The 12,040-nt window shown below is 41.9% G+C and overlaps 1 protein-coding gene across 3 annotated transcripts in view; it reads right to left on the bottom strand.

The window, feature by feature from the left end:
- Positions 1-12,040, bottom strand: part of nav3 (neuron navigator 3) — a 375,602-nt gene that overhangs the window by 332,741 nt on the left and 30,821 nt on the right. The window contains exons 1-2 of one of the 3 annotated variants that reach the window (XM_046072614.1): positions 3,662-3,848; positions 1,481-1,943 (exon numbers count right to left, since the gene is read on the bottom strand). In XM_046072614.1, coding sequence (XP_045928570.1) covers positions 1,481-1,549 — 69 coding nt within the window. In that variant the 5' untranslated portion in view covers positions 1,550-1,943; positions 3,662-3,848. Of the gene's footprint in view, positions 1-1,480; positions 1,944-2,292; positions 2,311-3,661; positions 3,849-12,040 lie in introns of those variants that run through there. The other 2 variants (XM_046072615.1, XM_046072613.1) reach the window with 2 other exon arrangements.

The raw sequence follows: 12,040 nt of genomic DNA, 5'->3' as shown, positions 1-12,040 counted from the left end.
AAAATTTGGATTTCCCTTTTTGCTCAGACCCAATTCCCCCCCCCCCCCCCAAAAAAAAATATGCTCCTTACAATATGGCCTTGTTTTTTTGTTTGGCGTATATTGATGTGATAGCTCCAGAGGGTGTAGAGGTCTACAAGTGTTTAGAAAAAGAGACCAAACACTCTGATATGGAACACGAGGGTAATTTACCTTCTGATTTTTGTGTGGGCACGTGTATATTTTTATTTGTTAGGTCTACCGCAGAGCTTTGCAATCACCTAGAACTCCAAGGGCAGGAACACACCTTCCTTCCTCTGCCTTCTCGACAAGGGTATAAAATGTTGTTGCCTGGCAGCACAAGCAGCAACATGTCTCTGTGTGGCTTTAAAGAGTAAGAAAAAAAGAGCACTCCCAGATGGCACTCAGGTCTAAAAGGAGAAAAAAATAATAAAGTACAATCATCTTTTTTATGAGATCTTAATAGCGCTACAAATGTCAGACCTGATGTATTACTGCACGTCCGCTGCGCTTGGATGTTCCCTGGGCTTCGCCTGGACAATCATTACGCTCATCAAAAGCACTTCATTAGAGGAATCAGGTCAGAGGCAGAGAGGGAGAAACAGGACGGTGTGTGTTTGTGTATCTATTATGTGTGTTTCAGTCTGCGTATGCATTTTAGTGGGCATGTATGTCTCTGTCTGTATGCAGGTGATATAAAGGAACAAAAATAGTTCTTCCGTGTGTGTGTCTTGGTGCTGTAACAAAGCTATGGGCATTTTTGCATTTGGTGCACCTTATATAGTACAGTATGTGTGGCTTTGTTCTCTGCTGTTTTTATTGAACGAAAAGACAGAGGCCAGTGCTGCCATCCTCCAATCCCACATTCTGCAGACTGACGTCCGAGTTCTGTCCATCGATCCGGCCACTGCCGCCACAGATTAATCTGATCCCGCTGCATTCGGAGTCAGAATCAAAATAGTCTTCACTAAGCTCGACATTATGTGCTCACTCTCTGCCCTCCATAGCAGAATGGCAGACCATTAGCAGACACGGTATTTCTTTACAGAAAAACTATTTGTCTCATTTTCACGGGCATCATTGCCTTCTTATCCCATAGTGGTTAACATAAAAAGCATCTCAAACTGAGTGTAAATATGTATTCCCAAGGGGGAGTTGGTGGGGGCGGGGGCCCACCGCCGTGCCACATGAGCAAAGATGAAAGACTGGAGCAGAAACTGCACCTTTCTCCCCCTCGTCCTTATAAATAGCTATTAGGAGATATGGAGCAAAGGAGCTACTGGGAATTCAGACAGTAGCAAATGGATCAACATGTTCTCCTTTTTGTAAAGAGAACAACAAACCAGGCAATAAACAAACTTTCATCCACGGCTTCTACTCGCATACAACTGGAAAGCCAAAGCAGCACACACACACACAGTGGGAGAAGATGAAAGAAGAACCGAAAAGGTAGGGGGGGAAAAAGCAAAGTTTTGCCTACCTTTTTCTGGTCCTCCAGCTTTTGACTTGTCGACTTCTTGGCATGCTTGCTGGCTTCCGGTACATCCATCCCTGGTCCAAATAAATTATAACTCCAGAGGAAAATCACAGGAAAGAATTTGAAGGGAATCCAGATGGCTACAGTTTGCCGACGAGGGCCTGTGTCCGGCTTACGCCTTCACCCGGACACAGGCAATCCATGGCAGGAGCTGGTGGTTTTTGTATGGTTAAAGTAAAATGTGTCTCTTGGTGTTATCAGTTTAAGAAGGTTTTGGACAACAGGACAAATGCAAAACCGGTAGCGAAAAGCTACCGAGAGAGCGTCATTGTGATGACTCGAGCAAGGAGAAGACTGATTTGGACTTTCAGCCTGCAGGTTGTGTAGTTTTACATGAATTACACTTATGTTAGCTTCTTCCTCAGAGTGCAGTCCCTGGCTCCAGCAAACAGTTTTCCCTCCACATCTGGGGAAAGAAGAAAGATAAGAGATGCTATGATTTAAATGCCAAAAAAAGCCAAAAAAAAGGAGAAGCACAGTTTTAGCTTAACAATTAATGCAAACGCTCTCTGCCTCTCTGAAAAGTCAATATTCCCCTTGGTGCTGCACTGTACAAATGCCGGGGGTATCTGCATATCAAAGTGAATGTTGCCATGGTGCTCGGAGACGGAGAAAGAAGGAGAAGCTTCTACTACATGCCGTTTGTTCTACGCTGAGTGATTGTTTTTGATTGTTGTCTTTTTTTCTCCCAACCTATTTTCCACCAAAAAGTAGCAGGGGAAGGATTGAGTCATGCTGAGGTCGGGTAAACTCACACCCTGGGAGTGTTCCAAGCATGGAAAGATACCACAGGATCGGTGGCTGGCCCCTCCGTGGACTCTACTTAGGGTTCATCCTGTCCGTTTGGTTTACTCACATCCTGCAAAACACATCTGCCATTCAAAAGTTCTTATACTGTACATTTGTAACATGATTTGTGAATGAAGCCCCAAACCTGCCAGTGTCTGTGCCACTTACTCACTGCGCTATGTAGGACTAATCAGCGTCAGAGTTAGAGTACGACAAACGTTACAAAGATCAGACTTCATGTCAACACTTCTGTGATGTTACAGCCTTACTGGACTCGATGTATTATGCATGTGGAGACATGGTTTGAGACAGGGAGGAGTAAGGTTTATGAGCAAACTGGTCCTAATTTTGAGGGGAAACTAGCACTAGAAATATTACTAGTACAACAGCTTTTGCTCATTTAAACCATGATTTAATTTGTTTACACACCTAATTCCAAGGTGCAAAAACTGTATTTGGCATATTGGTGCATGAAATGGCACATACAGTAAGCCTACTTCAAAACATAAGGAGCAATCACCCCACACTAGCACAGATACACTGCACATTCCCATTTATAGTTTGCCCACACACATAAACGCGATTGCACTGTCACTAAAATCAATGCTCTCTGCACTGCAATTCAGCCACCATCCATCCACAGAAGTTGGCCAATCAAACGCTCCAATAATCCCTCAATATAATGCACTGTGAGACAAGCCATCAGAGAAAACTGCCTCCCCTGCCGACCACCACCAGGTCATTAGGGAACCTGACCCGCCTTCGTCTCCTCTCTTCACACCGGCCAGATCTTTAGTTTTCTTTGCCACTAAACACTTACCCAGCTCCAGAGTGCCATGTAACACTGCAACCCTGTCAGTTACTTAAGGGCAATCATGTCAAGTGCTGCCGACTCAGAATTGGTTCTTCAGGGACATCATGAATCGAGCGCTGGAGCCCAACGAGACTTTCCATTGAAGCCCAGAGAGTTAGCTGCTGGCAATAAGCTGTGAAAAGCACTCCTTTCAAGTACCACGGGGATGCTGTTCCATTACCTTATGTAGTAGCCTCAAACAACAAGCAATGCACAGGAAATATCTGCAGCATTATGTGATGAAGAAAATGAATCTTGTGCGCTCATAGAAAGACCATAGATTTAATAACACTGCATGCCAGAAATGCTAAACTTGCTAAAAGCACAGCTGTATTGCTCCTAGACTTCCCTTTTTCCCTCAGCAGTGGAATTATATGGGGGGCTTTCTAAACTCATGCATACTGCATGAGTGCTAATTTGCCCCTTTTTTCTTCTTGAATATTACAAAAGAAAGGAACTTCAAGGGGAATAGCATGGCATACTTTCTGTTTGCTTCAAGAAAGAGGTAGGCTGGCACTCTGTCATAGAGTGACAAGATGGCATCCAATGTAGGCCACTGGGGTCAGAGGTCACTCTCCATCTGCTTCTCCTGACTTGAAACAGCAGGTACAGAGCACCCTTATCAAGGAAGTAAGGATGGACTCTCCAGAAGAAAAAGTTTTAAACAAATCGCCTGACAAGAGATTGCTTCACTACTGTTTGCAATGGAAAAAACTAGATCAAACCGGATCTCAAACAAACATATGATGAGATTCGCTTATATTTCCAGCCACATATGAGCATTTAACTTGTGCTGCATTCCAGTCAGAGTTGGAGGCCGGAATTTCCCAGTGGAACTTTCCGACGTCAGACCTCAAAGTGTTCCAGGTGCATGAAGCCAAACATAAACAAAAAACATGGCTGACCATGACGTCTACACACAATTGAACCCTCAGCAGTGCCCTTGGTGTTAATTTAAAAGATAGCCATTTTCATGAAAACGAGGGACTCATGAACTGTGTTCTGGTCAAAACGCCGGTTGGTAATCTGCAAAAGTCAGTAAATGTATATTTCCTAATCTTTCCTAAACTCCTCAAATTTTGGGGATTTCTTCTTGAGGGCGGCTGTGACTTAGGCATTCGAGCGGTCGTCCACTAACCGGAAGGTCGGTCGTTCAATCCCCGGCTTCCCTGGTCTGCATGTCTAAGTTTCCGTGAGCTGACTCATTTCATTATTTACACATCAGGCGCTGAGAAAAGAAGGTTGATGAAGGAAAGAAACAACACGCATGAGTTAATATTTACCAGACGATGAACGTTTGGCGACAAAACACCTCCTATTTAATAAGATACTTTTGAATGGTTGTAAACACTTATGGGTGCTAGTAGTATTGTAGCAAAGACCGCCCAAACCGAGACCAAGTCAAGACCAAGACCGGAGTTTATCGAGACCGAGACAAGACCAAGACTTCTAGGGGCTGAGAGCAGCTGAGACCTAGACCGAAGGAGGGCAAGACCGAGTCAAGACCAAGGCCAGTTCCCTGCATTTCATGGCACGCAATAAAATGTGTAACGAGATCATAGGTACTTCACAAATTGATCTGAAAGATCCACATTCCCATTAAAACTGAAGCTGAAATCAACGTAAGCATCGCAGGGAGGGGTGACAGTCATTAATTAGGGTTATTGGTTGCATTTGAAGCAATATCTTTTACTTCCAATCAAAGTTAGGATGTTAACAAATCAGACAATGCAAAAGCAATTTACTTTTATTGCCAAAGTTATGGTCTTGAAATGAAATCCTGAGTCCTCAATGTCCGAGACCAAGACAAGACCAAGTACAAATGCAGTCGAGACAGAGACAAGACCATCAAAAAGTGGCCTTAAGACCATTTTCACACTGAACATTAACTTCAGTCTTCTATGTGAGTCCATATGAACAACAAGGCTAAACAAATATACTTAGTTAGATTAGCAAATTGAACATAAAGGCCTAGATACTAAGCCAAATCTAAATAACCCCATTTACTTGTGGATTTACACTTAGCATTATTTTCTTTTCACAATAATATGAATATTGTGTTTCTCAGGAGCAATAATGTAGTATTTTGGTAGTTGTCCAGCCAATAAAAAATGTCTTTTAATTTTCAAATATGTTATTAACACGCATCGTCCCTTTCAAATAAAATAAACTAAATCACAATTCACTGTGTCGCCTTCTTGTACATGATATTTGTTGTTTACAACAAACTGACCTTAGTTATAATGACCAAGATAATGCTTGAAACTAATAAACTTAGTAATAAACTTATTAATAAAGCAACTAATGACAACAAATGTTAATGTGTTTATTTCGGCCCACCATCATGCCACACTCACATTGACACATCTTTATCCTCTATGAATGGGTCAAGTGATACGGTCGGTAGGTTTCCTGTTTGTTGCCACTATGTCTATCTCTTTTGGAAAATGAAGTTGTGTGTAGCCAAAAAGTTTCCGCATACTTTTACCTTACAGCTCCTCAGGCATCTGATGAATGCCAACATACGTCTTCTGTTCTGTGAAATTTACTCCACCTCCATCATCTGTTCCTGCTCAGTGGCCATTAAATCTGTCTGACCAAGTAAGGACTGACTTGATTTGCAGGGGTCCTTTATTTTAATATACTGCTGATTGAACCTTCTCAGTCTTGTATTTGCACACAGTGTTCCCGTCAGGGCCGTTGGTCAATTACATTTATTGTGCACAATAGTGATTTCTGTTGTACTGTCAAACTATGCCAAATGATTATCTTGATGTATAGATAATACCGTAAAAAAATAAATAAAAATAAAATAAATATAAAATTAAACTACAATCTTTTGGTAGAATGTTTTATCTTTCAGCAACATCAAGAGTAGATGTTTTAATACTGCAAGTTTGGAGCCTATTTACATACAGCCTAATGGACAAACACAGTTGATGCCATTTAAACATTTTCCACACTAAGCATTCCAACAAAAAGTAGAAATAAAAATGGCAAGTGCAGTCAGTCAGTTTTAGTGAGTGTATTTAATTAGCAATAAAAGAGCTGTGGCCCATTAGGTTGCTAGAGGTACAAATAAAATGCAAGGGTTATAAATGTATACAGTAGCTGGTTCTATGAATTCTTCAGTCTATCCTCTGCAAGGCAGGGCCCCAAAAGGATCCTGCTCTGGGCCCCCAGATGTAAAAGGCCAGCCCTGACAGGATGCTTTCAGTATCTTTGGCAAACATGTTCTTGTATTTATTGTTTATTAGAATATTAATGTGTACTTCAATCCCCTTTGGTTGTACAGAATCTTATTGCAAAATCTCCATATTTATGAGCATCCTGGTGCGTAGTGCTGGTGATCCCACCTTCAATTTCTTCAACTGGTCGACATTTCCCCCCACCCATTGGCTTTTCAGCAGCACTTGGTATTCAACGGGTGTCTGTAACTCTCCAAGTGGTCAGTGAAGTTTGATTCATGAGGACTGGGGCCGTAACTAAACACTGCTGCTTTAATTCGAGGAGATGTAAATGATGGCCATAGACCCAGCGTGATTTCCTTGGGGAGAGCAAGTAGGGTTGGGGGAGCAGGTGCTGTAAATCATCACCTCAATAGGTCAGAGGTCAAACATAAAGAACGCCGCGGCATCCCATTAATATACTATAATGCCCTAATCAGCCTCAGTGAGAGTCACTGCCAATCAAAACACAGCTGATACGGTCGCAAAAAATGATTGCTGATTATTTACTAGGTAAACATCATACTTTCTACAACTTCAAGTATGCTGCTGCTTTTAAAGATTTACACCATTTTTACACTAAAGAAAGTTGAATACAACATCCTCATACACATATCTGCATGGCAGCACTGAGCCAGTTCCCATTGCATGGTGACAGCTGGAGAGAAAAGGAGTAATGGGAATATTCTCAGCAATTAGGACATTTGTAATAGCCTGCCATACTTCACTTGGCTCCCCAATGGGCCATTAATTATACTGATCTAATAAATGCAATAGAGATCCATTCCTACACATTATAGCATTAAGGGGACTGAACTGACCACTCGGCACTTCCCTTTCAGAAACCACAGTACAGTTAAAACACATTTTCACAAATCGGTGAGTGGAAACCAGAATTGTATTCTACAATATGCTATTTTGTCTCTAATGTATACTATTTAGTATTCTGAACTTGTAATGTTTATGAACAATAAGAACATGGTAGGTAAGAATAAATGAAAGCATTGGCAGAAGGTTGGATGACGGACCTTTTATGGTGTAATGAAACAAGCAGTAGCAAAATACACAGAAAATGAATACAAAATATGAACATGCACCCACATTCCTACACAAAGGCATCATGAAATAACTAGAAGCTTCATAAAATAGCAATAACCATACTGCAGTATATTTAAAGCACAGCATACAATAGGAACCATATGGGAGAACAAAGAAACCAGATGCTACAGCAAATATTAATGAAGTGCAAACTGCGTATTGTTGTATTAACATAAACAAGCCTGCAGAGGCCATATGTGTGTATAGAAAATGTGTAGGGCTGCATGCAGTGCTAATGCAGAATAGATGTATGATGAAGGTCTTGCACATTACCAACCACTGTGAATCCTTCCAGGTTCTGGGCAGTTAGGCTCCAAATGAGAGTAGTGTGTTTACGTTTCAGTTTGCTGCATCAGCCAAAGTGATACTGAACATGCTGTGGTGGTTGGTCAAGAAAATTCTTCCTGTGATATTACTTTCAGCAGACATTTTTAAGGCTGGGAAAGTCCATTAAGTACAAGGAAGGAATCTATGACTAGTAATAAAGTTTGAAAATATAAAAGTGTGTGATATGTACCACAACAAGCAATAATATGTTCCAATACTATTCTATTATGAGTTCTTGATATTTTCCTTGATTTCAGAAACCAAAACTCAAGTTCAAATCTACTCCAGGTGTTCTCTGATTATCTTTGGGCCTTAATGGTGCAGCTCAAAGAAGTCTTATGTCGCACCACTCCCCACAGAACTAATTTAGCAAATAAGGTGCAAAAGGGCCTACGGCTAGAGTTCCTGAGGTTGACTGAATATAAGGACTGGCACTGGTCAACATCCACTGAGCTGCATGCCAGCAACACCTTTGATCCCTCATCAGCCTCATGTCACTGCAAGAAGAGGAGAATTCAGAGTGACAAAGAGGGGAAAAGCATAAATGTGAGCGTAAACAGAAAGTCTGGGTTGGCGGATACAGTTAAAATATATGAACAGCTAAAAAAGCAACACAAACGCCAAATCTTTACAGTTCTCATGAAAAGTTCTCCCTGATTTTACATAGCAAGAATCACTAGAGCGATACGATGATAAGCTGCAGATAGCAACATGTTTAAGGAATATGTTTAACTGGTATTTAAGCAACAATTTGCACCAAATGGATCCTGGCTTTTTCTGTTGTCACGGTAACTGCGGCTAGAAGGCATGAGCGTGTGTGTGTGTGTGGCTGCAGGTATTCTGGCTCTCTTTAACAGGGTAATCACTATTGTGAAGGTGAAGAGTGACACGGGAAGCAGCGGCTCATTAGCTTGAGGAATGCATGTTGCAGTGTCAATTGTGGGCTGTTTACTTTATTCCACACACTTGCCTGAGCCCGACATTTCCCTGGCACCTTGCTGTTTATTGTTTGCAAAGATGACATGGTGTGTGGTAGCGACAGCAAATGATTCAGAAATGATATCAGGATCCTCACAGCTAAAACAGTACTTGCCAAGCACCCCTGCTCACTTGAGATTCAAAATCTCACACTAGCAGCTGCAGGAAACCTGCTAACCACAGAAATGCAACGCCAGCAAAGATAACTAGTAACAGAGCTACAAAACAGAAAATATGATTAATGTTTTTATATTTTTAATCTATAAATGAGTTTATTTTTTATTACCTGGCTTGCTAACTTTCATTAAGCTATTTTACACTGTTTCTAAAGCGTGTTCATTAAAAAAATATAATTTATTGTGCTTGAAAGCACCATAAATCCAGCCAATGGGAAGACTTCACATTGCAGGGCCCTGTGTCCGCGTTGTCATCAGTACTGGCTACAGGTATGCTGGAAGCGGCAGTGATGTTGACAAGTACGCGTTCTGCGTAGTTTTCTCATTGCACTATTTTATTCAAGTTGACGACATATACGCTCGTTACTGTAAGTAAGTGCAATAAACCTTTGCGAGCAAAAAGCCAAAACTTAATCAATAAGCGTGTTCTACAAGCATGAACATGTAAACATGAAGATCGCATATATAGTATGCAGTGATTTTGCTTTAAACATTACTGTTGTTATATTTAAAATATTTAATTCTAATACTCAATAAGTTTTTTAAGAGTAGTAGAAGTATCGATAAAATCCTAACGATACCCATCCCTAAACAGTGGACAGCAGAGCAGAAGAGGAGACAACATCATTTTACTCACTACGATTATCATATGACCAAAAAGCAAGCAGTATATACATAAATGATATACAGTAGATGCGTAGATAAATAACAAGTCATAGAAAGAAAACTCTTTCAAATGGAGCATGCTGAGGGTGAATTAAGGGGTCTCACAGCCTTAGGAAAGAAGCTGCTCTGCAGTGTGTTAGCGTGACAGCAGATACTTCTGTATCTCTTTCTAGACAGCAGCAGGGTGAACAGGCTGTGGCTGGGTGGGTGCTGTATTTTGGTATCCTTTAGACTCCACACAGGCACCTCACCTCATCAATATCGCTCAGGAGATGGGTGCCATTAATCTTCTGAGGGGTTTTCATCACCTGCTGCAGAGCCCTCCTGTTCTTGGCAGTCCACATCCCATGCCAGTCAGGATGCTTCCTATTGCTCTCCACTAAAAGTTAACGAGAACTTGGTACGAGAATTTTGCCTTCATTGGTTTCCTTAAGAAATACAGACATTTTTGAGATTTCTTAACCAGGGTGGAGATGTGAGATGATCATGTGAGGTCCACTGTGATGCTGACTTATAAATATCACCATATGCAAGGTATCCAAAAATTACAATTCATCTTTATTTTCTTTTTTTTACAGAATACAATCTTTTTAAATGGTTTTAAAACACCTTGTATTTATATACTATCATCCAAGTTTTGGGAAATTCAAATAAAAAATTAACACTTCTGAAGAACTTCTAATTTCTAAGTCAATTTATAATTGACTTCAGCACAGTTAACTGAATAATAATAACTGAAATTTATTTTTTGAGAACAAATGTAGTCCACCGAATCCAAATCTAATTCTTCATGTAACCCAATTTAAAAATCCAAAATGCATCTCTTCTTTTCAGCCAACTCCCCTCCACTGACACACTCCATTTATTAATCACATTCTCTGACCAATCCACTCTTGTTACAAGAATTTGACATCAGTTTGGAGATAAATAATCCTCCCCACACGCACCAGGCAATCTGTCGCCTTTGCTCTATCAATCTCTTCCCCTGTCTAGCTGAGGCGCCTCAAGTGTCTCTCGCTCTGTTGTGGTTATGTTGTGCCCCCCCCACTCCCCCACCCTGAGCTCATCTGACAGGGAGGATGACACAGAAAAGAAAAAAAACACCTTCCCTCCTTGCATTTACATACAAGCTGCATTACAACCCAATTACACTTAGATTACATTAATGTGCCTTCACCCAGCCAAGCCTCCTCTACACGAGCCAAGCCCATTCTCCACCGTCGGCGGTGCCCGTGGAGCATAATGGAGGCGCGTAATCTTGTGATATTGTGTCGGGATTAACATCAAATCTCATTATGGCTGTGGTGGATCATGGGAGAGGAAGCGATGGTGAAGGCGAGGTTGGAAGTGGGGGGGTTTACATCTTTATTCATTCTTTAGGTTTTTAAAAATGAAAAAAAGAGGAAAAAGGAAGAGATGAGATCAGCGCTATGAAATCTCAATTACACACGGTGGCATTTGGGAGGTAGATTTATTATCCACAAGAGCCTGTTGGCTAATTTGCCATGTGGGCCTGTTGAACACACCCATGAGCACTCACACACACACAAGGCACAGTCGACCAGGACAAGGACCAGGGGTCAAAAGGAGATGTGTTTTAGCACAGCACAGCGAAATACGACACAAATCAAACAGCCGTACCCCCCCCCTTTAGCTCACCACGCCTCGCCCCTCCACACCAAACACCTCTCCCCTGTTAGCCTTTTCCCCCAGCCTGGAATGCTCCCGCTTCAAAAACCTCTTTTTTATTACCAATAGATCCGTGAAGGTTGTAATTGCCTAAGTGATATATAGCCGGCATCGTGGCGCGGCTCAATTTCGCTCAGTTTAAAACGCCACCACGCCAAAGTGGTGTTGAGGGGAGAGCCTCGTACTGTTAAATAAAACAGATTGTCAGGCTAAACAACCAGGGCCAATATCACATTTCGACGCATACGCCCCAATTCCCAGACGGGTGGCTGGTGGATAGGATTGGTGGGGAGAGGGGGAGCTGCGTACACACACACACACACACACACACACACACACACTCAAGCCATTTATTTATGCAGATATGCACGCTTCCCGTGCTCTGTATTCTGAACATGCTAAACACACACACAGACACACACACAGTGAATGAAAACAAACATACATGCAAACACATGCGCAAAACAAATGTACACACACACACATTCCCCCTCCCCCAGCGGTGCACCGTGCTACTATTGAGCCTCGGGAGCCTCACTAAATCACACTGAGGCCCCAGCAGAAATGGGGGATAACAGCACAGCAGTGTTACAACCATTGATTGCTGAATCCTTTCCTTTTCACAACAGGGTGGGGAGGATTTGGGGGAGAGAGATCTTGCCAGGGACTGGAGAGTGTGAGTGTGTGTGGAGGGGGGTTG

The sequence above is a fragment of the Micropterus dolomieu genome, linkage group LG16 (genome assembly GCF_021292245.1).
Source record: "Micropterus dolomieu isolate WLL.071019.BEF.003 ecotype Adirondacks linkage group LG16, ASM2129224v1, whole genome shotgun sequence".
NCBI classification, from domain to species: domain Eukaryota; kingdom Metazoa; phylum Chordata; class Actinopteri; order Centrarchiformes; family Centrarchidae; genus Micropterus; species Micropterus dolomieu.
Note: the sequence above shows the minus strand (reverse complement) of the source record. Positions and strands in the feature narration are given on the sequence as shown.